Source organism: Tenrec ecaudatus, chromosome 3, assembly GCF_050624435.1.
Source record: "Tenrec ecaudatus isolate mTenEca1 chromosome 3, mTenEca1.hap1, whole genome shotgun sequence".
NCBI classification, from domain to species: domain Eukaryota; kingdom Metazoa; phylum Chordata; class Mammalia; order Afrosoricida; family Tenrecidae; genus Tenrec; species Tenrec ecaudatus.
In genome coordinates this window covers 111,122,140-111,148,487 of record NC_134532.1, presented here as the reverse complement: position 1 = coordinate 111,148,487, position 26,348 = coordinate 111,122,140, and the positions used below count along the sequence as shown (strand labels likewise).

Here is a 26,348-nt window from a genome sequence, read left to right as displayed (position 1 = left end):
ATCTAACAAAGAATAGTGGGACAGCAGTGGCATTTTGTCCATTGGAGTAATAACTCCACTTGTAGAAATTCTGGAGCCTCCTTCCCTGGGATGAAATAGAATTACTAGTTAGAAAATTAAGTGAGCATTATCTGTTTCACCCTCTATCATCTGTATATTTCACAGTAATCTCACTGCCTCAAAATCTTCCTATCTTTTAGCAAAGCACTCAGTGTTTGGGTACATTTATTTTTAAGCGCCTGAACCGCCTGATTAGGAAAAAAACGTCAGCTGATCCACTAATAACAGTTCAGCAGTTACCTATATACTTGTGTTTAAGCTGAGTTTTTCAGCACATTTTTAATGCAGTTTTTGTGGTAAAATTAGGTGCCTCAGCAGACCTTTGGGTCGGCTTATACTCAAGTATATACGGTAAATAACAGTCTAGAGGTAAACATCTGAGAATGAAAACGTCAGCCAATTACTGACTGCAACATTGGATGCAGTACCACAGTATTGACTATAAAAACCCAAACTCACTCCCATTGACTCGATTCTGATTCATAGCGACCCAATAGCAAAGGGTAGAACTTCCCCTATGGGTTCCTGAGACGATGACTCTTTACAGGAGTAGAAAGCTTCATCTCCCCTCTGGAGCTGCTGCTGCTGGTGGTTTCAAATTGTTATCCTTGGGATTAGCAGACCAACATGTTGCCCGCGACACCACCAGCTCTCCTTATTACAGATTATAAGAGACCCCCCCTTCCCTCCCAAAAATCCCATGGGTAATCATAAATATATTTCATGATAACTGAAATACATCATTAGGTGGGGACTGCTTATATAGGTTAGGTTGTACTTTGCTGTTAAATGACATTTTGTCAGATTTTGAAGTTGTCTGAAAGTATGACTTTTTAAAGATAAATGGAAGTTGCAACATTATAGTTATCAAATGGAAATTTTTTCTTAAGATTACTTCATCTTCTAGAACAGGGATTGGCAAACTTTTGAGACAGAAGAACCAGTCGTGTTCCTCACAACAATTTAAAATGATTTGAGAGCCACCAGTAGATTCTGACCAAAAGGAGATACATAAATAAATCACGAGTATCTGAATAAGATCCTTTAAGTTTAGTTCAGAGCCACACATTGTGCTGAAAAGGCAGCACATGGCTTGAGAGCCACAATTGAGAATGCAGAATAAAAAATGTTCGTGATGGTCGGCACTAATATCTAAAATTCTTGCTGTGCTCTAATTCTTACAGCGAATATAAAGATTCTTAACTATTTCACATGTAAGGTTTTCAAAACACCTATTTTATATTTTTGCTTCAAACTGCAGTTTGCAGGCTTCTGATGAGACCACCATCGTAGTTAACCAAGTACACAGTAAGACAAATAGATGCCACTTTACTCGCTTTCTAAATCAGTCCTCAAATTTTACCTGCTCGTTGTGCTGAATATAACACCTTTCTTTTCTACTTTTTTTAAAAAGTGGAATCTTTGTCTAAATTATCATCTGTGTCATATTTGCTCCTTCTTATTTTATTTATAATAATTGTATCTCTCCTGTATCTTCAGTTATGCTCTTAGTTGTTTGCTGAGTGAAATAAACCGGAGCTCCTGATATATGTGGGATTCTTGTACTTTTCATTTTTTCTTTATATGTTCCCAACTCTGGCTCGGCTCTTCATCTGGTCGGTGTCTTCATCTAACTTAAATCTAAGTAATCTAAATGAAAGTGGTGTATGACCCCACCCCAACCCCCATCAGCCTTGGCACATAGTTAATAATATAGAAAAGGCTTTATACTTTATAACAGAAATTTGAGCATATCTCAAAGAAAGGAAAATAATATAATCAGCCCTCTTGTACCCATCACTAAGCTTCAGCAGTTTATCAACATTTTGTTCAATAAGTTGCATCTATTCCATAGGCTACCGTAGTCTCTAGGTACCCTTGGGTTTATGAAATGCTAATCCCCGACCTTAATAGAGGTTTGCATCTCTAACAGATAAGGACTTTTTACAAGCATTCAAACAGTACCACCACACCTAACAAAAACAGCATGAATTCTTTTTCTTTAATTAAATACTGGTTGGGGCTCTTAAATCTCTTATCACAATCCACACAATCATCCATTGTGTCAAGCACATTCATACTTGTGTTGCCATCATCATTTTCAAAGAATTTTCTTTCTACTTGAGCCCTTTATATCAACTCCTCATTTTCCCCCTTCCCTACCCACCCTTCCTTCATGAACTCTTGATAAGTTATGGATTATTATTTTCATATCTTACATCATCCTCTGTCGCCTTTTGCCCACTTTTCTGTTGTTCAACCCCCTGGGAGGGGAGGGGGTTATATGTCAATCCTTGTGATCGATTCCCTCTTTCTCCCCTCACCTTCCCCTTATCCTCCTGGTAGCTCTATTCTCACTGTTGGCCCTGAGGGGTTTATGTATCCTGGAATCCCTTGTTGCAGGCCCTTATCTGTAGCAGTGTGCATGTTCTGGTCTAATCCGATTCATAAGTTAGAATTGAGATCATGATAGTGGGGTGAAGGAAGCATTAAGGAACTAGAGGAAAGTTGCGTGTGTTTCATAGGTGCTATGCTGCACCCTGATAGCACATATCCTCCTTGGGACCCTTCTGTGGGGGAATGTTCAATTGTCTAAAGATGGGATTTGGGTCTCTACTCCACGACGCTCTCCCTCTTTCCAGCCACTTCCCCCCCCCCATTCACATTGGGTATGATTTTGTTCTGCGTCTTAGATGCCTGATAACTGATCCCATTGACACGTCATGATCATTCAGGTTGGCGTGCTTCTTCCATGTGGGCTGTGTTGCTTCTGAGTTAGATGGCCGCTTGTTTACCTTCAAGCCTTGAAGACCCCATATTCTATATCTTTTGATAGCCTGGCACCATCAGCTTTCTTCACCACATTTGCTTATGAGCGTACTTTGTCTTCAGCAATCATGTGAGGAAGGTGAGCACCACAGAATGCCGCATTGTTAGAACCAAGTGTTCTTGCTTTGGGGGAGTACTTGAGTTGAGGCCCAATGTCTATCTTAATTCTTAACATATAGATATAAGTACATAGTTCTATGCCCTTCTTGTTATATAAATATATTTACATGTGTATGATCTGTATTTAGACCTCTATAAATGTCCTTTGCCTCCTTGTTCTTTCCTCTATTTCCTTTAACTTCCCTCTTGTCCCACCATCATGTTTGGCCTTCAGTTTTGTTTAATCATTCCTCACTGCTACATTGCCCTTGATTAAGCCCCATGAGGCATTCCACGCCCTTCTTTCCATTGATTTTAGTTCACTTGTTGTTCCCTTATCCCTGGGTTGGTTCCCACCCACACCTTCCTTTCTCCCACCTGCCATCCTCCTGTATTCCCCAGGAACCATTGGTCCCATTCTTATCATCTCTAAATTATTTATCTCGCCTATCTTATCTAGATAGACATGCAGAGACATTAATATGTGCAAAAAGCAGGCAAAGCCAAACAAAACAACCAAGGAAGTCAAAACAATAACAACAACAAAAAAACCCAACCTAACAACAAAAAGAAAGCCACTGACAAAAATGAAAAACTCTATTAGTCAAATCTCTTAGCCACCCATTATATATGTTCACTGTATGCCTTATCCCTGACAAACAGAGTTACAAGGGAAAAAAAATGACAGAGTGATGTCCTCAATAGCACATGAGATCTTACAGGAAAACTACACACTTTGTGCATTTATATTTTTGTGTAATAGACTTGTTAAATTTTAAGAGTAGTTCTATAAAAAGACCAACTGATCACCAATTAAATAAATTACGTTCCTCTGATTCCTTTCAGCTTCGTCCTCCGCAGCCTGCAGTGTACTTGTTTGTCTTAGATGTGTCTCATAATGCAGTGGAAGCTGGATACTTGGCCATTTTGTGCCAATCACTGTTAGAAAATCTCGACAAGTAAGAATATTCCTTTACTTGATGGATGTGTGTATAAATGTAAACTTAGAAGATTTAGTTTTCATTACATTTGATTATGTTTATCTGTTCACTAAAAGTACTTCCTATCAACCATATAATACTTGGATTATTTCATGACTTAGGACTGAATGTGTGAATGCTAACATTTTAATACGTAGTAACGAACTCAGATTTTATGTGACTATTAATACAGCCTAGCTGCTCTGGGGCAGGCCCAGAAAGCTTGACTTGGCGTGGTCACCTAAGCATCAGAATCTGATGTGATACCTAGCTGTACTTTGTCTGAGCAAGGAAGCACTTCATATTGCCAGTTTCAGTGGTGCCGAATGGATTAGACAAAGGAAAAGCGGAATTGGTTTTTGCTCTGAATATTTCAGGAAGCCAGCAATGGAGCTTTTCATTTGGCGAATTAGTATTTAACCATATTGTGGACGTGGGAACAGAATATAGGATGGGCAGATGGTTTGCCTGTACATAACCCTGATTCCTACCTTTGCATTGACTGATGTCAGTCATAGAGGAACACTTCAGCTAGCTTTGAAAGTGCAGCCTCCCTTGTGGTAATGTGATAACAATTCTTCTCAAAATGATCGAACTATTGAATTGTAGGATATGTGGATCATGTGCCAATAAAACTGTTTAAAAAACGCAGCCTCCAGATCTGGAAAACATCGTTGCTTGTACACTTATTTTTCTGTTTACTCTAACCTTCACAAGAGGTGTGACACGCCACTGCATGGTTCTTGACACGTGTACAAGTGTCAGCAGCACCTGAGTGGTTCTGGTGGGCTCTCCCCAGCTCCCAGTAACAGTGTGAGTGGCTTTTCACTTTAAGAAGTGTGCCTCGGAAACAAAAAAAAAAAAAAGTGTGCCTCGGGAAAGATAGCAGAGGCTCTCTAGTTGTTAACCATCTCCTTTTCCATTTTGACCGGTTCTGAATCGTACTGACGTGATTCCATTTTCTGAAGCTGTGAATGGATTTTATACACACAGGTGGTTTCTTCTGAAAATGGAATACTGATCCTTGCTCTTCCCTTGTGTGTACTGGTTTAAACCAGACTCCGAGACACTGCCATCAAATCGATTCCAAATTGTCACAATCCTGTGGGACTGATTGGAGTGATCTTTTTCTGGCTCCTTTAAAAACACTTAATTATCCTTAAACTTAGTTTAAGGACCCCTATTGGCACAATGGGAAAGTCTTTGCCCCTGCCCTAGAGGCCAGCAGTCGGAAACCACCAGCAGCTTTGCAGGTGAGAGTGCTTTCGTGAACCCCTCCTGTTCATTACGATGCGTAGAACACCTTCCGAGACAGTTCTGCCCTGAAGGGTCCCTCCGAGTTGGTCTTGACTTTGGCCGCATACAGCAGCCACAGTGCAAGCCCCGTGTGCCGCTCCGTGGTTTTCTGAAGTGTGCTGTTGAGCACTTGGAGTTCAGAATCACTGTTTTTGTCTTTAGGCTTCCTGGAGATTCAAGAACAAGAGTAGGATTCATGACTTTTGATAGCACTATTCACTTCTACAACTTACAAGACGGACTGTCACAGCCTCAGATGCTCATAGTCTCTGATCTAGATGGTAAGAAGTCAGCAAAATAAGACTTTCTAACTGTACATTTTGGAATTGGGGCTGCTTTATTTATGTCACACTTATATGTGGAAGGATCATTCATTTTACAAACACTGGTGTGTGTCAAAAAAGAGATTGGGTCCCTGTAAATTAATTGACTCTTAAGTTTTTTAAATCTGTGTGCATACCTACACATATGCACGTACACCATATTTATATTACATTACATTATATTATATAACAAACATAGAAGGTATAATGTGGGGACTCCAAAAGGTTTGTGGAAAAACTTCCATTCTCTTTCAATTCAGTTTTTCCACAAGCTTTTTGAAGTCCCCTTACGTATCTAATAAAGCATTATTATAGCACACATTAGATGTGAACTGATAAAAATGAAGCTCTTTTTAAAATTACTTTATTCTTTTGTCTTGATTAATTTATTAAAATATATCTATTTTCCCATAGATGTTTTTCTACCCACACCAGATAGCTTACTTGTGAATCTTTGTGAAAGTAAAGAGGTAAGGTTGATTTTTTTTCCATAAAATGTTTGTTATTTCAACAGTCAACTTGAAATGCTTACTATTTGTTTACTTGTTATATTTATGGAAAACAGTAGTCCATATAGATAACTATTTGATGTCTCAGTTATAGTCCCCTAAACTCACCTGCAGTGGCACATACTAGACTCTGGAATGTTTTGAAGGAAAATACCGCCTTGCGTTTTCAGTAATTCCATTTTGCCTCTTTGTCTCCCCAGCTTATCAAAGACTTACTGAATGCATTACCAAACATGTTCACCAATACAAGAGAAACACACAGTGCCCTTGGTCCTGCGCTTCAGGCGGCCTTTAAACTGATGTCTCCAACAGGTGGCCGCGTATCTGTATTTCAGACACAGTTACCTTCCATGGGGGCAGGACTTCTGCAGTCCCGAGAAGACCCCAATCAGAGATCGAGCACAAAGGTATTTCATATGTCTTCCACCTGTAGACTCATAATTGTTTTTTCATTGTTCAACCTTTTCTACTTCATTAGTAATTTAAAAAAACAATGGAGTTTACTTCCAGTTATCTTGTTTTTGATTACTGTATATACTTGTGTATAAGCCAAGTTTTCCAGCACATTTTTAATGCAGTTTTTGTGGTAAAATTAGGTGCCTCGGCTGATACTTGGGCCAGCTTATACTCGAGTATATACGATAATGTATATTTTGTTTATTACTTTGATTACAAGTCAGGAATATAGAAATCATTTGTTCAAGCTTTCTCTTTTAAAGATGAGAAAACAGGTTAAAAGTATCTTGCTAAAGATAAATTCCTAATGGGAAAGATGTGACTTAATTTTCTGACTCCATTGTTGTTTTGTTTATGTATAAGGTAATATGAAATCTGAGATGCTAGAATTTAACATGCTCAAAGTTACAGCCTTTTAAGTGATATCTAGGATAAGCAAGATGTTACATGGTATAAAATATTTTAAGTATTAATTTAAATGTTTTCATTTAAAATTTAATCAAATCACTGTAGAAAACTTGGACAGTAAGAAAAATATAAATCATCATAATCTCATGCTCAAAATACTCTATTTAACTAACTGTCCCCCAGTCATAGGATAGTTGGCTTTGCATCTTCACTGATTTTTAAAAAAAAATACATCTTCACTATTATTATTTTAATGTGATGCTGAACAGCATTACTTGGGATTTTACAGGAAACTTTGGGCCAGGAATATATTTTGAAGAATATATGAATTTGAGCATTCATAACTGTTTTGTATATGAGTTCTACCTGACCTCAAACTATATATGAGGAAATATCATTAAAATTAACTGTGAGTGTGAGTTGAATTGACATATTTCTAGTGTCATAAATTTTAGTCACTTAAGCTTTTCCTTAAGGCAGATTCCTACAGGTGGAAATGACTAGTTCAAACAGCGTGGACTTTACATTTCTGTTATTGGTGTATTTCCCTTGTTTGTTTGTTTCTCAATGCAGACTACTGAAGAGTCTCATCCTCCAGCTACCACTATCGCTTTCTTTTTAACTGTCAATTTCCTAGAGTAAAAGGACATTTTAATTCTTAGAGAATTTGTCATTTTAAATTTATTTTAAGGGGAAAAATACCTAATTTAAAAATAAGAGCAAATGTATTTTTAACTGCATTAACAAGTGTTCAGTTCATTGATGTAATGGTCCTACATAAAATATCACATATTTTGAACAGAAGAAAGGTCATATTTGCATGAATACTTGGATGCAATTTTTCATTTTTTCTCATTTTATTTTCAAAAATATTCTTTATTTAAACTATGACTCAGTAGCTTAAGTGTCTGCTTTGGTGTGCATATATATCTGATTAAATTTTTATATATCTGATTAAATTTTTATAGAATAAAATTATAATATAAGGATTAAGATTTAGTTACGCTATTTGATAGACTACAATGATTGCGAATTTAGAACCTCTCTCTTGTATTTTTAATTCTTGGGTTCAGTGCTGCCTCCTCAGCTTAAGTTTTCTTCTTAGAATAGGAAAACATCTTCCAGCCTAGTTTTTTCTCATGTTACTGTCTATGTAGAAGCAGTTAAGTGCACCCTCTCAGTATTCAGATTGCTTGGGGTTTTCCTCTCATTCCCACTCACTAACTGTGTAATCCTGGTCAGGACACTTCATTGTTGTGGAGTTTTCTTCCAGGTTTTTTTTGTTTTGTCTTTTGCTTGTTATTGTTTATCAGTTTCCTCGTGTAAAATGTAAACATCAGAAATGTTGAAACTGTGCCATTATGAGGAATAAGCTGTTAGTTTACATGAACATTTCAACCAATCGAGCCAGCCTGACTCAGCAAGCCAATTTCAGGTTTCCAAGGCTGTAAATCTTTGCCAGAGTAGACAAGGCTGCCTTTCTTCCACACAGCAACGGGTTGGTCTGAGCTGCTGACTTTGTGGCTAGCAGTCTGGCGTCAGCAGGGCTCCTGCCAAGGAGTGCGGGCACATAGTAGATGCTTAGACCATGCAGGCTCTCATTATGATTGGGAATGTGGGCCTAGTGCCTCACACAACTCACTGCTTCCAACTTGTGGCCACCCTGTAGGGAGGGCCGGGTGAGATGCCCCAGGGTTTCAAACTGCAGCTTGTGGCCCCACTCGCAAGTCCCTGCCAGAAAGCACTCCTTCGTTGGCTGGCTCCACCAGAGATCCCTCTCTTTATTACAAGACAGGCATAGAGATATGTGCATGAGTAAGGGTGTCCAGCTCTTACTTTGTCATCTGTTGACTCAGGTTGTACATCACCTTGGCCCTGCGACTGACTTTTACAAGAAACTCGCTTTAGATTGCTCCGGGCAGCAGACGGCAGTGGATCTGTTCCTTTTAAGCTCACAGTATTCTGATCTGGCTTCTCTAGGTAAGGAGATAGTTGGGGAACCAGAGGGATTTACCAAAACAGACTTAAGATATGATTAAACCGTAACTCTTCAGTTCTCAGGTTTTTTTGGGGGGGGTTGCAAATTAAAAAATAATACCTATGGAATTATTTTATATTTATTAATTATTTGTTTTAATTTTAATCATTTATGTGAACTAAAAAGATAATGTCTATGAGGAGTATTCCAGGAAACCTCAACTGTCATTGAGTCAGTCCTGACTCGGAGCAAACTATAGGACAGGGTAAAATTGTCCCTGTGAGTTTCCGAGACAATAAATCTTTACGGGGGTAAACAGCTCCATCTTTCCTCGCACGGAGCAGCCAGGAGTGTGGAACTGCTCACCTGTTCAACGTTCTGCCTTCCTCTTGCCGCCCCAGTGGATTCTGAGTAGCACTGCTCCCGTCGGGTTTTCTTGGCTGTCGGCTTCACAGAAGCACGTCTCCAGGCCTCTTCTTGCTTGGTACTGCCTCTCAGTTAAGCACTCGGGAGCAACGAGAGCAGGATTCCCCTGCCGTTCTGCTCAACAGTAACCTTTATTGTGCAGGTTCTATTTTATAATGCTTCTGTTTGCTCCTATTTATCTCGTCTTTTGACAGCGTAGGTTGCCTCCCAATAGAGGTTTCTTCAGAATATAGGATCGGTTCTATCATAGGGACAAGTAGCTATTGCTTCTGTAGCTAATGCTTTTTACAATTTCTCTCCAAAGCTTGTATGTCCAAGTATTCTGCAGGGTGCATCTATTATTACCCATCATTCCACTGTACTCACAACCCTTCACAAGCAGAAAAACTACAAAAAGACCTAAAACGCTATCTGACGAGAAAAATTGGGTTTGAAGCTGTAATGAGAATAAGATGTACTAAAGGTATGAAATTATGAAAGTTTTGCTTTATGCTGCACATTTGTATGAAAGTTACTACCCATGATGAAGACTTATTATAGAGGATTTATTGGTTTAAGTATATGTCTCATGGCCAACGAGTTAATACTGGCCCATAACAACCCTATAGGGCAGGGTAGACCTTCCCCAGGGAGTTTCTAAGACTGTCACCATTTACAGGAGTAGAAAGCTCTGTCTTTCTCCTGTGGAGCGACTGGCGGTTTCAAACTGAGGAATTTGTGGATCGCACCCCAATGCATAACCAGTGTGCTGCTAGGACTCTTTTTAAGCATATAGTCTAATTGAGTTCATGGAACTTAAATTAGATCCCACACTGAGATTGATTTTAAAAGGAGAAATCAGGAAATAGACCAGATCTAAAACATATATTATCAAATTAAGAGTCTTTGCCTGGATAATTGTTTAAATAATCCTCAGTGTCCTTTCCTTGGCTTTTGTTGACTGTTTGCTGGTGGGATTTCCAACCTTAGTTGTCCAGTAACCTCCATTTGTTTAATTTTATATGTTTGTTCATGGTCTTACTTCAAATTAGAAAATATTTACGATTTATTTTTAATAGAAGTTAAAAAAACAAACTCACTTTTACGTAACACGCACTCAGTTAGCCTTTCGATTAAAATTCAGACATCTTCAACTTTTAAAAGTAATCTTATCCTGAGGCAAACATACCGATGTTATTTCACCATTTACATCTAGCTTTCTGTCTCCTAGGTCTTTCGATGCACACTTTCCATGGCAACTTCTTTGTTCGGTCCACTGATCTGTTATCCCTGGCCAACATCAACCCAGATGCTGGGTTTGCAGTGCAGCTGTCTATTGAAGAGAATCTGACCGATACTTCTTTAGTGTGTTTTCAGACAGCTCTATTATATACATCAAGCAAAGGTAACGTGAACAGACACTGAATAGAGCCTGCCGTCATCGTCCACCCTTGCTTTCATGTGCTTGCTAGTGGGGTGGGGGAATAAAAGAAAGAAATCAGCACCAGTGACTCAACTTGTGTGTGTTTAAAACAGCAGCTCTTCACTGTGAACCTTAAGTGGTGTCTGTTTTCTGATTCACGGAGACATTGTGTTCTCCAGAGCATGTTTCTGATAAAAATTCAGCTGTGTGCCATCCTTAGCCTTATTTCTTGCCCCATGAAGTAAGAAATTCTGTGTAACAGCTAAGGCCCGCATTTATTTATTTTTCTTACATTTGCCTATTGGATATAGTTTAGAATGAATGATGTTAAAATAAAAGCCAAAAACTAAAGTTCCCTTACATAGAAACTGTGTGTTCATGGGCTTCCCATGTAGAGCGTTAACCAGCTGCTGTGGCGCCCGCTCCAACTCGGCAGCGCCCCTGTGTTTCAGAGTCGCTCTGGTCTCGGTGGCTAACCTTTGGAGGACTTCCCTCCAAAGTGACGCTCAGCAGACTTGAACCTCTGGCTTGTAGTTAGCAGCCGAGCGCATTAGCTGTTGGGCCACCCAGGGAGCTCAGAGTGTTCCGTTTTCTTTAGAGCCTGCTAATGGTAAAGTCTTGTTTTCAGTTTGTGGTTTAATCTAGTTAGAACAATACCCTGTATAAAAATCTGGCCTGTTTGTAGTTCTTGGTCGAATGTACTTTGTTATAACATGTTTTCATCATTCTGTTCAGGTGAACGTCGGATTAGAGTACACACACTTTGTTTGCCAGTAGTAAGTTCTCTAGCAGATGTGTATGCAGGCGTGGATGTACAAGCTGCCATCTGCCTCCTAGCAAATATGGGTAAGTGAAAAGGGAGGCAGCCGGTGAAATGTGGTATTCTGTCCTCAATGAAGTTAGGGCTTTTTTCTTCTTCTGAAAGCACCTTACAGATAGATCTCTTATTCTGAGAGTATGTTTTTGTAACTACTTTTATTGGGGGCTCTTACATCTCCTATCACAATCCATACATTCCTCCAGTGTGTCAAGCACATTTGCACATATGCCGCCATCATCATTTCCAAAGCATTCTCTTCCCACTTGAGCCCCTGATATCTGCTCCCCATTTTTTCCCCTCCCTCTCCCCCCGACCTTCCCTCACGAACTCTTGGTAAGTTATAGATTTTTTTTCTTTTTTTACATTTTATTAGGGACTCATACAACTCTTATCACATTCCATACATATCCATACATCAATTGTATAAAGCACATCCATACATTCCCTGCCCCAATCATTCTCAAAGCATTTGCTCTCCACTTAAGTCCTTTGCATCAGGTCCTCTTTTTTTTTTCCCCTCCCTCCCCTTTCCCCCCTCCCTCATGTGCCCTTGGTAATTTATACATCGTTATTTTGTCCTATTTTGAGTTATAGATTATTTTATCCATATCTTACATCATCCTCAATTGTCCCTCACCCACTTTTCCGTTATTCATCCCCCTGGGAGGGACTTCTATTGATCCTTGTGATCAATTCCCCCTTCCCCCCCACACCCTCCCCTAATCCTCCTGGATCTCTACTCTCCTTGTTGGCCCTAAGGGTTTTATCTATCCTGGATTCCCTGCGTTGCAGGTGCTGATCTGTAGCAGTGTGCCATGTTCTGGTCTAATCCAATTTGTAAGTTAGAATTGAGGTCATGCTAGTGGGGTAACGGAAGTACCAAAGGACTTGAGGAAAATTGTGTGTTTCATTGGTGCTATACTACACCCAGACTGGCTCATCTCTTCCCTGTGACCCCTCTGTGAGGGGATGTCCATTTGTCTACAGATGGGCATTGGGTCTCCACTTCATGCCCCCTGCCCCCCCATTCACCTTAGGCATGGTTTTATTCTGGGTCTTAGATGCCTGATGCTTGATCCCATCGATACCATGATCACACAGACTTCTTCCATGTGGGCTTTGTTGCTACTGAGTTAGATGGGCCACTTGTTTATCTTCAAGCCTTTAAGACACCAGGCATCATATGTTTTGATAGCCGGCCACCATCAGCTTTCTTCACCACATTTGCTTATGTACCCCTTTTGTCTTCAGCAATTGTGTCAGGAAGGTGAACATCACAGAATGCCGAATTGTGATATGACAAAGTGATCTTGTTCTTGTTAAGGGAGTACTTGAGTAGAGGCCCAATGTCTATCTGCAATCTTAATTCTTAACATATAGTTATGAGTATATAGATCTATTCCCCTCTCATTGTATATATATTTACATATGTACATACCTATATTTAGGCCTCTATATATGTCCTTTGCCTCCTGGTTCTTTCCTCTATTTCCTTTTTACTTCCCTCTTGTCCCACCATCATGTTTGGCCTTCACTCATGTTTACTAGTTCCTCGCTGCTACATTGCCCTTGATTGAGTCCCACTAGGCATCCTATGACCTGCCTTCCATTGATTTTAGTTCACTTGTTGTTCCCTTGTCCCTGGGTTGGTCTCCCCTCCCTTCCTTTCTTCCTCCTCCCCTTGTCCTGTATTCCCCCAGAACCATTGGTCCCGTTCTTTCCATCTCCAAATTATTTATCCCACCTATCTTATCTAGATAGACACTCAGAGACATTAATAAGTGCAAAAACCAGCCAAAGCCAAATGAAACAACAAAGGAAGTCAAACCAACAAAGAAATAACAATGGTAGCAAAAAACAAAGACAAAATAACAATAACAAAAAGAAAGCCACTGAGAAAAATGGAAAAGCCTATAAATAATTCAAGATCTGTTTGCTGGCTTTTCTGAGTGTTTTCCAGTCGAGTCTGAGGGGTGCCACACTCTGTCTCCCAAGTCTATTTTTGGTATTCCCTGGGGGGGGGTTCATCAGTCAGCTTCCCGAGAGTATTTGTTCTAGCATTTACGAAATGTGAACTAGATTACTCATGTGTCTTGACCAATTTTTTTTAATTGGGGCTTTTATAGCTCTTATCGCAATCCATACATATATCCATTTTGTCAAACACATCTGTGCATATGTTGTCATCATCCTTTTCAAAACATTTTCTTTCTACTTGAGCCCCTGGCATCACCTCATTTTTTCCCTTCTCCCTCCCCCACCCTCACTCCTCCATGACCCCTTGATAATTCAAAAATTCTATTTTTCCCCATGTCTTACACTGACCGCTGTCTCATTTCACCCACCTTCCTGCGGTCGGTTCACCTGGGATTGGGGCCATATGTCCATTATTTTGATTGGTTCCCCTTACTCCCTACCCCTTACCCTCCTACTGTTGCATGTTGAGCTCTTATCTGTACCAATATACATGTTCTGGTCTACCCAGATTTGTAAGATGGGGGTGGGGCGGGAGCGGGGAAGAAGCATCAAAGAACTAGAGGGAGGTTTTGTGTTTCCTGGGTGCTATGTGGCACCCTAGGGAAGAACACAAACAAATGGACCAATTCTTTTGTCTAAAAACCTGTGAGGATTTACAATCACTAAAAGTTGGTAACAACCCAGATGTCTTTCATCTGATAAATGTCAGCTGAATGAACACACTGGTGCATCCAAACAATGGAATGCCGTTTGGCCATAAGAAAGATTGAACTATTGTTGTATCTAAAACGAGGCTTGCTGTTTTCCCGTAGAGTCCTGAAGAAAAATTGTCAATGTTGCTCTGTTTGGGGATTCCAATTTTAAGAATCATTTTACACCTGGATTTCAAATGAACTTTACTATAATTAATTGGTTTTTAATATAATTTGATTTTCACTTTGTGTTAGTTGGGTAGACTAGGGAAACAAATCCATGGACACACGTATGTGTATAGGAAAGAGATTCATGAGGGCAAAATGAGGAGCTGATGCCAGGGGTTAAGTGGAGAGCAAATGTTTTGAGAATGATGAGGACAACAAAGATGCAAATGTGGTTTACACAATTGATGTATGTATGGATAAGAGTTGTATGAGCCCCAATAAAATGATTTTAAAAACAAAACATAAACTGGAAGGAATACTTGAGGATTTCCAGTGGTCACAAGGGACCTTTGAAAGAGCAAATGTTTTGAGAATGATGATGGCAACAAATGTACAAATGGCTCGACACAATGGACGGATGTACGGATTGTGATAAGAGTTGTATGAGCCCCCAATAAAATTATTTTTCAAAAGGTTTATATACAAGAGGAATTGAACATTGAGAAAACATCCCAACCCAGTCCACTTCAAGGCCATATGTCCGATATTAGTCCATATGTTTGATACCAATCTATAAAGTCCTCTTTAGACTCACTAAACTCATGCAATGATGCTGAATGTAGAAGATCACGGGCAGAAAGTCTTTGGGTCCAGTGTAAGCATCTCAGTACTGGCAGGGGTCTCTGGCTTCTCCGGCTTCTGAGGTCTAGTTGCATCCATGCGGCATGTCTTCTGCAATGTCTCCCAGGGAGGAGCAGAGAGAGACAGAGAGAGGGAGAGAGAGGTGTCTTCTGCCTCCCAGGAGGAAGTACCAGATTTCCCAGAATTCTCAGAAGGCCATGCCCACAGAAGTCTCATTGGCTATCTCCAGATTGACAGCCTACACTCTTAATCTTTAAATTGACACCAGATTATGTGACTACCACACACTTCTTGGGTATATGTTCACATGACCATCTCTGAAAAAAATTGTACGTGGAGGAAAATTAAGTTTCGCGCTGCTCTCTGCCTCTTCAGTGTCTGAGAGAGGTGGGGGTGCCGTTTGTTCTCTCCCTATTTGTTGACCTAGCTTGGTTTGACAGAGGACATTGTAGGGCATCACAAGGGTTGTCTCAGATTGAAGGGTGCGCATTGGTTATGTGGAAGCATGATAATTCACAATTGTGACTGTCGTCTCAGTAAGGAACCACTCAGAAGATGCTGAATGACACTAGGTCTCTAATGTTAATAGTAGCTCTGTGTTTTTAGACTTAAGAGTGGGGGCGGGGGTGAGTCAGTTTATTCAATAGAATTCAGTTTGGAAATATTACATAATCTGACACTTGTAAAACGAGGGAACAATTGAGATGAGTGTTTCTAGGCAACAGACTTTTTGGTTGGGCTTTTAAAATAATGCATGGAAATCATCTCTGCTATTGATATCAAGCATTAGAACGTAATGGCCAAACATCTTTTTGCTTTGCTTGGTGACAGCTGTGGATCGATCCATCTCATCAAGTCTGTCAGACGCGAGAGACGCCTTAGTGAATGCGGTGGTGGATTCCTTGTCTGCATATGGCTCGACGCTCTCAAATTTACAGCACTCGGCGCTGATAGCCCCCGGCTCCCTCAAGTTGTTTCCTCTCTATGTGTTGGCCCTTCTCAAACAGGTGCTCTATAGTTACATGTAATATACCTCTACAGTTTTATGTAACAAGGTCTTTTTCCTTTCAATTCCCACATATAAGAGGAGCCTTCAACATTTTTTTGTGGCAACTCCCCCTTATCCTTTCATTGCTTTTCCCCATGAACCTTTTGATGCCCTCGTCGTATGTAAGAGAGAAATGAGATGCAGAAATCTGGTTAAATATAGATACCCAGATGTTTAAGGTGTTACTAGCATTTGCAGGGTTTTGAAGAATAGGTAACGCTCAATGGGAAGCAACATTGCTCAAGTATGTGCCGCCTCAGATGGAGCCAAATGCTTGCTTGAATACGTGCAAGCAGATGGGATTAGTATGCGTCTTGAGGGAGATGCCAAGGAAAAGTTCTCCTGTTTATTGGATGTCTGTCCCTGGGTCAGGCCTCATGTTTTAGAGATGCTTCAGGGCTAATACCGTCCTGTTCCTTTGACCCTCGGTCGATGATTATCTCGTGTGCTTCCGATGACAGGGCGACTCAGAGAAGCTCGATAACTTACTGCTGCAAATCTCCCTGTTAGCCGTCAGAGCTGAGCACTGATGTCAGGTCAGCTCTGCCTGACTTAGAAACTCCTGGGGACCCAGTAAGGCCGTGTAGAGGTGCTCCTGGGGGTTTCCGAGGCTGTATGCCTTTACAGGAGTAGAAAGCGTCATGTTTTCCTGTAGGGTCGTTTATGAGTCAGCATTGACTCTGTGACAGTGGCTCTCTCTCTCTTTTTGTCTTTTGACTTTCAAAGCCATGCCTTTTCCTGACTGGATGGAGTCTATTTGTCTCGATGTTTGTCCACTCTACTTACGTTTTATTAAATAACACATGTCATTCCTTGTAGAAAGCATTTCGAACTGGTACCAGCACACGCCTGGATGATCGTGTGTATGCCATGTGCCAGATAAAGTCCCAGCCACTTGTTCATCTCATGAAAATGATCCATCCCAATTTATACAGGATCGACAGATTGACAGACGAGGTATGACCGCTGCTTGTGCAGTTGAACTGAAATACATTTTGGTGTCTGTTTCTGTAGCCAAGGTGGTGATGTCGTACCAATAGGTTTCTCCACTTCACCCGCGATGGTAGTAACACTCACAGTAAATAAGGACGCGGATAGCCTCAGCAGCCCTGCGGAACAGGTCTGCTGTAGGATTGCTCGGAGTCAGACTCGGGCAGTCACTGGGAGGGAGCTAAGCATCTGATGGAATGAATGGACTGGTAGATCGCATATATGGGTATGGAATTTAAAGTAGGTTTATGTGGGAAGATGTTTGCTTTCTAGGTTTTTGTTTAATATTTGTTACCATATGAAGTCATGAAGTGAGCATTTCCATCTATATTTTGTAGATACTGTTTCCAATAGAATTGGATTGTAATTTTTATTATAGGAAACCAAATTTGGTTTCTAACTATATCCTAGTATGCAAACGTATAGCATTTTTTTCTTCTTCCTTATGTTAAAACTATACTTTTTCAAATCTTTTCTGCATTATCTTTTTATTTTTCTGCATTATCTTAGTTAAGAAGTGTTTTTTTAAAAAAACAAAAAACTAGCTTGTTATGCAGTAAATTCAACTGTCTTTTAATATATTCTAATCCCCAAAAGTAAATGTGACCAATATATTTGTTTTTACCTTTATAATTTGAGTATACGTACCTGTCTTAGTTGAGCAGCCACGAGGATAGTGCACCACCAGTACTTGTTCGCCTCTCCTGTATGCCCCTCAAACGTCATTGTGCAGGTTTTCATAGTGTTTCTGGGACCGCAAGCTTCTAAACTCTGAGGACAGTCAGGTTAGCTCATTCAAACACTCTTCCTTTTCAGGGTGCTATACATGTTAACGACAGGGTTGTACCTCAACCACCTCTTCAAAAATTGTCTGCAGAGAAGCTGACAAGAGAAGGTGCTTTCCTTATGGACTGTGGCTCTGTAAGTACCCGTGTGCCAGCTTGCCAAAGGAGAAACACCTACGGGGCCCAGCTTTCTTGTCACAGAGCAGGCAGGGAAAGGTGGATTCGGACTGAGAAGGGAATAAATTGATAACAGGAGGCCAATTTATTTTAGACTTTCATAGCTGGCAGCATGTCATTACGTCTACTTGATAAAAGGAAGTATGGAGGTAACTTTGCCATTTAGGACGATAAATTGAAAGAGACTGCATAGTTGATCTAATTCAATTTATCTCCATGGTGAGAGGTTACATGAATTATTAGGAGTACAGAAGTTACCATGTGGGGCAGAGCTGAAGGGTGTCACAATTTTTAGATAGCTCTATAAATCATACCATTATAAGCAAGACAATGGTTTTAAAGACATGGGCTGGCAGGGTGGTGCTGGGGGATGCTGAAGTTAAGAGACGATCTTAACTTAAATAATGTATTCATTGAGTCAGTTATCCAGATCAAAGCATTACGTTTCTGTTGAGAAGAAAAAATGAGGAAGAAACTAAAATGGGTTTGATCCGATGCCTTGAAATTTAAGCAGAGAAGATATGAATCGCTTTTGATTTTGGATTTAGATTCAGCACGCACCAGTGACAGCTATGTTTCCTTCTCAGTGTTGATTTGAAATTATCCATTTGTGTGTGATCATTTTAGAAGAGCCCCAGTTAAGTGCATGGCTGCTAGGAGGAAAGACCTGCCCCTGCCAGGTTAGCTTCTAGAAGCGCCGTGGGGCCGACCTCTTGTGTGAGATCTGTGAGCCCTTTGAGACACAAGTGACTTGAGAGCACACAGTGTTTCTTGACTGACTAGTTTTTTGTTTTGTCTTTGTTTCTTTTGTTTTTAGATTTTTTACATTTGGATTGGAAAGAGCTGTGACAATAACTTCATAGAAGATGTGCTTGGGTACCCTAATTTTTCATCTGTTCCACAGAAAATGGTTAGTGGCCTTTATACACCCTCACTTAAAAAATTTTTTTATTGAAATAACACACGAGTCACTCACCATTTGAAAGTGTGAAATTCAGTGGTTTTCAGTATATTCATAGTGTTTTGTGGCCAAAGCCATTATCTAATTTCAGAACATTTCATCACCCCTCTAAAGAAACCCTTCCTTCCCAACTCCCCCTGTCCACACGCCCTGACAACCACAGGGCTACGTTCTTCTCTGGGTTTGTCTGTGTGGAATGTCAGAACCATTCGGTATGTGGCCTTTCTTGGCCAGCTACTCTCTCTCGCCATGTTTTCAGGTTTGTTCTGTTACAGCCTGTGTTTGCACACCATTCCTTTTTTGTGGCTAAATAATAGTCCATTCTCTGGATAGTGCACATTTTTAATGCAGTCATCAAATGTTGATGGACATTTAGGTTATCTCCACTTTTGGTTATTGTGATTATGTGCTGCTGTGAAATTTGTGTGCAAGTTTGTGGTGTATATGTTTTCCGTTCTGTTGGACACACGCCTGGGAACAGAAGGGGACTTCCTATGTCATCCCCCTAACTCCGTGCTCCACTCTTCGTGGAACTGCCAAACTGTCTTCTAATGGGCTCCCTTAAACAACCCCACAGTCCACACTAACCGCAGAAGCAAGGAGGGACCCAGACACGAGATCAATGGAAAGAGAGCAGAGAGAATGGAAATGAGGTGAATCCAGTGTCATGCTGTAAACATGAGAGCCAGTACCACAGAACCATTCATACAGACGTCAATAAATGGAGCTCATGTGCACTTTCACCTTAACCACCATAACATTTTATTTTTTTACAGAATATTAAAATAGACACCTAGGATCCCTGATTAGCCATTTGGAGGGGGTGGGGGAGGAGCGCATGAGAGAGCCTGGATATTTACTCTCCTCCTTATAGATCATGTCAGAATAACTTTCAAATGGATCCAGAATTTAAATATAAAGAAAGGAAAGCCATACGTAACCATTCATACCACCCAAGGACTGCTAAGGAAAGCCATCACACACCCCACCAACTGCCCCCAACCCAATTAAAGACATTTTAAACAGAAAACGGGCAAAGGATAAATAAGTACTTTTTAGAGGGAAAATATAGTCGTGACCATAACAAAGTGATGTTCAACCTCATAATTAAGGAAAACAAGATGGAATAACAGCATGGCATCTTTTTCACCTACCACAGAGATTATGAATGAATGGATGGATGCATAAGTAAACAAATGAATAAAGAACTTGACTAATAGTTAACAGGTACCGAGAATACGGCCGCAGGTGCTTGGAGACAATGTTGATTAAAGTGCATCATCACGGCCCTTTTTGGGAGAGCCATTGGACAGCAGCTGTCAAAATGAAAATCACATTCCATGGTGGTTTAGACATGCACAAGAGCTTTGCAGCATTGAATAATTTATCAAAAAGAATATAGCCAAAGAGAAACATGCATAAAACAAGGAGGCCAAACAAACAAAGGTGGAAAAAATGGATTTAAACAACGGGGGATTCTCCCCCAACCCCCAGAAACATGTTAAAGCCCCTTCTTAGGATCCCTTTTGTCTCGTTGGTTTTTTGTTTTGCTTTGTTTTAAAATGTATCCCCAGGGAGCATAAGCAGTTAGGTATTTGGCTACTAGCTGGAAAGTGGCCCTTTGAACCCATCCCTAGGGGCCTCCAGGGCAGCCTGCCTGGGCACAGCGGGAAGCCCCTGGAGTAGCTCTCCTTGCACATAGGGGAACCGACTGGCCCCATGGAACAACAGCCATCAAAATGGAAATGAAGTGTGGTGGAGTCTAGGAGAGTTTTACATGATATCCTTTTGAATTTGTTGTTTAACATTGAGCATGGATCATAAATCTTGCCAACCCAAAATTCTCCATTTAAATTTTATTATACACTCTATGCTTTGCATCATTTACTGGTAAATTGGCGTTGAAGAAAGAAAAACAAATCTTTTTTGTTGTTTTGGTAAAAAGATAGGCTTGTAGGTAATTCTAAAATAACTTGACACTTCATTTTTCAGCGTGCCACATCTTTTCTGTCCCATGGTTGGGAAGGCTCTTTCTGATCAGATGACTTTTGAGCAGCATGTCTGTACACTTTCAATGCTGTATGCATTTCCTTAGTAGTGTCCATTTTGGACGCACTATCTTTCAATTCAGTTTTCCACACATTTTTAAAGCCTCTTCATATGTTTCTCTTCAGACTTTATTCTTTTTTTGGTCACTTATGCATGAAAGGAAGTAGAAAACAGACTTAGAAAAGACCGGTGATATTTAGCTTACGTCACTGCCCCAGTTTAACCAAGCCCTCCTTCCTAATAAACGTGCTCTGTGATCGTTCCATTTGACCACAAGAGGCCATGAACTATACTTTTCCTCTGTGCAATAGAGAGCCCCTCTCTGAACTCACAGGGCCTGTAGACTTTGTGATAGAAGATAGAGGTGAATATAGAGGTGTCTGGTTTAACAAGGCACTGGCTGGCCAGTCATGTGGGTGTGTCCCCTTAGTGTGATTTGCAGTGGTGACACCGGCACATCCCCTGAAGCAATGGGGATGGGGGAGCAAATGCCACAGCCGCGTTTCTTGTTTCTTGTGAGGGTTTTGTTCTGTTTTGGCTGGTATTGTTATCATTACATATAACGGTTGAGATAGCTATTTTGAAAAGGTGTTCCATTCACTTAGAATAAGGAAAATTGCTGACATCTATTAGTTACTACAGAGTTGAACTTCACAGGCAGCAGAGGGCAAAGAAAGCTTCCTGCCTCGTTAGCATTCAGACGCCTCCTTTACAGCCAAACGCTTGAGTTCTCTTACACTCATTCGTTCTCGTGCCCTCTCCAGCCCTGATGGGCTGCTGTTGGGAAATATTTCAGAAGCATTATTTGATAAACTTTCTTAAATAATAGAGGTTTTTGCCTTCTGTAACAGTTACACCGTCTCTTCTATAAGACAGTGTGCGTCTGCTTGAGGCTTATAAGAAGATAAAGCCTTACAGGAAGTGCTTTTCAACCTAAAGTAAACCAGTTGGCTGTAATAAAAAAATGTCAGGCTGGAAGTCAAGAGGCATGCCTTCTAGTTTATTTCTACCACTCAATCGGTGTGTTGTGTTAAATGATTCTCAGGTTTTTCCCATCTGTAAAATTTTTGACTCTTCATACCAGAGTATTACAGATCCACTGCCTAGGCATGAGAGGATTGATCTTGTTCTCATATTTAGTTGTAGCCGATAAAACACAATTCTTCTTGTGCTGGGACAGAATCGTCTTGACAGTGAAAATGCACCCCTGATGGTGGACACTTGACTCACGGCAGTCAAGCTTTCCCAGGGTCATAGCCATCAGGATCAAACGTTACAGACGCAGTGAAGGGGACCAGCTTAGAATTCAATGCTGCGAGGAAATGCTCAAGTGGTGTGAGAATATGTTTCCCCATCTAAAGTGGTCATTAAAATTCCTTGTCCTTAAGTTTTAAGAACTAAGGGCAATGTGAAATTCTCTTAGAATTGTGAGATTGGATATAATAGGGTTTTTTTATTATTGGAATAGGATTAGATGGATTAGGAATTTAGAAGGAAACCCCTTTGTTTGAGTATTCTCTTTAAAGGAAACAATATAAGATCAGTGGCTTACTTATCAGTGTGCCGCATTACCTTATCAGAGGATGTAGACAGACTCTGTAGTCCCCTGCCACTGCTGCTGACCAGGGCTCAGGGTTGAGCTAAGAGGAAGGCCTGCTTAGCAAACAGGGTTGTCCTTGTGGGTGACCATGCTGCCACAAGCCTGGGAACAGCATTACACACTTCAACCCACTTAGCAACCATTCCCTGTCTGGTTGCTGCAGTTGGGCTAGGAAATAGAGTGCTGGAAGTTGCTGGTAATAGTAGGGATTGTAATTTATTTCTAGTCCTACTAAAAGCCTTTAAGCACAGAAATAACTTTCTAATTCTGTTTCTTTTACCAGACACATCTTCCAGAGATAGATACACTTTCATCAGAAAGAACTCGATCCTTTATAACTTGGCTTCGAGACAGTAGACCATTGAGCCCAATTCTTCATGTGGTAAAGTAAGTACTTGGGAGTTTTATTAGGAAATTGTCTTTTCTTGTTTAGTCTTTGTGGAAATTACTTCAAATCAACTTTAATTTTTTTTTAACCAAAATATAGGCTAGTGATAAGATGCTGTTTAATTAATAGTCCACATGTTCCTTTTTCCCACAGTGCCTTCATTTTAGTACTTTCTTGATAGAGTAGAATTATTCTTAACTTCCTTTTTCCTTTTCATTTTATTGGGGGCTCTTACAGCTCTTATTTTTAATCCTTTTTTAAGGGGCTCATACAACTCTTATCACAATCCATACATACATCAACTGTGTAAAGCACATTCGTACATTCATTGCCTTCATCCAAAACATTTGCTCTTCTCTTAAGCCCCCAGCATCAGCTCCTCATTTTCTCCCATCCTTCCCCGCTCCCCACTCCCTCATGAGCCCTAGATAATTTATAAATTATTATTTTGTCTTATCTTACACTCTCCGACAGCTCCCTTCACCGGTATCACCACTCTCACCACTGGTTCCAAAGGGATCAACTGTTCTGGATTCCCTGTTCTAATTCCTATCTGTACCAGTGTGCATCCTCTGGTCTAGCCAGATTTGTAAGGTAGAATTGGGATCATGATAGTGGGTGGGGAGGAAGCATTTAGGAACTAGAGGAAAGTTGTATGTTTCGTCATTGCTACACTGCACCCTGACTGGCTCATCTCCTCCCTGCGATGTCCAGTTGCCTACAGATGGGCCTTGGGTCTCCACCTCACATTCCCCCTCATTCACAATGATATGATTTTTGGTTCTGATGATGCCTGATACCTGATCCCTTTGACACCTCGTGATCCCACAGGCTGGTGTGCTTCTTCCATGTGAGCTTTGTTGCTTCTGAGCTAGATGGCCACTTGTTTACCTTCAAGCCTTTAAGACCCTAGACGCTATATCTTTTGATAGCCAGGCACCATCAGCTTTCTACACCACATTTGCTTATGCACCCATTTGTCGTCAGTGATTGTGTTGGGAAGGTGGGCATCATGGAATGCCCAATATCCATCTGCTACCCGAATACCAAACCTATAAATAGATGCACATAGGTCCACTTCCACATCCTCATATATAAACATATTTACATATGTATATGCCTGCACTCAGACCTCTATAAACCCCCTTTACCTTCTAGCTATTTCCTTTAATTCCTTTTACTTTCTTCTTTTCCCACTGTCATGCGCAGCCTTCGTTTGGGTTATAGCAATTCCTCTCAGTTACATTACCCTTGATCAAGCTTTACCAGCCTTCCTGCATCCTCCTCACCACCGATTTGGATCACTTGTTCCCTTGTCCCTGGGTTTGTTACCACCACTACCTCTCCCCCCACCCCCACCCCCGTCCCATGTCTCCCCAGGACTGTTGATCCCGTTGTTTTCTCCTCCAGATTGTTCATCCAGCCTATCTCATTGAGACAGACCTGAGTAGATAATAACACGCACAAAACCAAGCAACAAAATAAACAAGCCAATGACAAAAAAAAACACACAACAAGACAGAAAAGCTTGTAGTTAGTTCAAGGACTGTTTGCTGGCCTTTCGACGTGTTTTCCAGTCGAGTCTGTCAATACGGCAAGCTCTGGCCCTACAGTCTATGCTTGGTCCTCCCTGGCCTCACCTCTCTGTTCCCCTTGTCCTACAGCTCCTTCACAATCCATGCATCTGTCCTTTTCATCAAACTCATCTGTACATGTGCGGGCATCATTTTGTCAAAACATGTTCTTTCTACTCAAGCCCCTGGCATCAGCTCCTCCTTTCCTCCCTCCCCTGCCCCCCGTTTCTCCCCCCCCCCCAATTCCCCCTTAACAATCTATAAATTCTTTTTTTTCATGTTTCACCCCGACTGCTGTCCCATTTCACCCACCCTTTTGCTGTTTGTCCCCCTGGGATGGGGGACATACATCAATCATTCTGATTGGTTCTACCCCCCTACTCTAGTCTTAACTTTTTAATCACATGTATTATTTTTAGTTTAATAAGTCTTACCCTTTTTTCTTTTTCAGAGATGAGAGTCCTGCCAAAACAGAATTTTTTCAACATTTAGTTGAAGACCGGACGGAAGCCGCATTCTCTTACTATGAATTTTTAATTCATGTTCAGAAGCAGATTTGTAAGTGACGTGGAATAAAACTGAGTAAGGAGAAAAAGACGTGCAGCTTTGGTAACGCACCTCTGTCAGAGAAGCACACAGGAGAGTTGAAGCGCAGGCTCTGGCTGTCATGCAGACAGGTGCGTGGCACCCGCTGAGGCTCTGGGCACGGTAGCGGGGAAGAGAGGACTGGAGTGGCTCTTCAGCCCGAACGATCGGTGGTGGTGACGGCTCCGCACCAGAGCCTGTCCACGTGGCCTAGACATGCTTCCCCACTGCCACAAGTGCAGGCGTGCAGTGCTCCGTGCTTGCCAGCGCTGTGAAGTGATTCGCCATGATGTGTAATTAGACCAACTCCCCTCTCTTGTTTTCTTACACTTAATGTCACATCTCTGGACCCGAACTCTGACAAGAGATGCCAACAGGCAATGGTACCATGTTATTTGTTTTTATGAATTACTTTTTACCAAGGAATGATTCATATTCATTCAATGAATTCAACGTTTTCCCTATAAAAACTATAATAGAGTTTTAGTATATGACCTATAGAGCAAAGTATATATAGACACATAATGTACATAAATGTTACATTTGTAAAGAAAATGTAAAAACGTAACTACAGAATATGAATTGCCGAACCTGTGCTGCATTGTTGGATGCCAACTCTCGGTTACAGAGAATGAGGTTGACAAATGCGTATTATGAATTGAGTCCACAAAAGAAACACAAAACTCTTTGTAATTCTGTTAAATCTTTTATGTGGATTTATTTATGATCAGCCTACTAATTAAAAAATATTTTGCTTGACGATACAGTTTTCTTTTTTGTTGTTGGGGTTGTTGTCGCTATTTTCCGATAGTATTCTATTTAATTTACTACTCTGTAAGGGGATGGTTGGGATTGCAATGAAATAGCATTCATTCAATTCGTAATATATGTGAATCGGTATTCTTTCATTGCTTTGTGGACGTTACCAAATATCTATTTGTTTAAATTCAAGAAAACAGGTAGCAACTTTCAAAATGGAGAGATGATTGATTTCTGTCTGCATAGGTGAATGTGTATACGGGCCTTCCTGAGGGTCTGAGGGTCCTGTTCACAGTCATGGCGAAGATGAGGCTGTCCTGCTCCCACAGCAGCGGTGTACAGCCTCACTGACCCGGGGACAGCCTGC

At 40.8% G+C, this 26,348-nt stretch overlaps 1 protein-coding gene across 2 annotated transcripts in view; it reads left to right on the top strand.

Moving 5' to 3' along the window:
• Positions 1–25,981, top strand: part of SEC24B (SEC24 homolog B, COPII component) — a 91,269-nt gene extending 65,288 nt beyond the window's left edge. For both annotated transcript variants that reach the window (XM_075543938.1, XM_075543939.1), the window contains 14 exons: positions 3,835–3,947; positions 5,427–5,545; positions 6,002–6,057; positions 6,297–6,503; positions 8,817–8,940; positions 9,669–9,827; positions 10,575–10,748; positions 11,502–11,612; positions 15,897–16,072; positions 16,933–17,070; positions 17,920–18,024; positions 18,883–18,975; positions 22,959–23,062; positions 25,089–25,981. In XM_075543938.1, coding sequence (XP_075400053.1) covers positions 3,835–3,947; positions 5,427–5,545; positions 6,002–6,057; positions 6,297–6,503; positions 8,817–8,940; positions 9,669–9,827; positions 10,575–10,748; positions 11,502–11,612; positions 15,897–16,072; positions 16,933–17,070; positions 17,920–18,024; positions 18,883–18,975; positions 22,959–23,062; positions 25,089–25,203 — 1,794 coding nt within the window. In that variant the 3' untranslated portion in view covers positions 25,204–25,981. The remainder of the gene's footprint in view (positions 1–3,834; positions 3,948–5,426; positions 5,546–6,001; positions 6,058–6,296; positions 6,504–8,816; positions 8,941–9,668; positions 9,828–10,574; positions 10,749–11,501; positions 11,613–15,896; positions 16,073–16,932; positions 17,071–17,919; positions 18,025–18,882; positions 18,976–22,958; positions 23,063–25,088) is intronic.
• Positions 25,982–26,348: the final 367 nt, after the last annotated feature.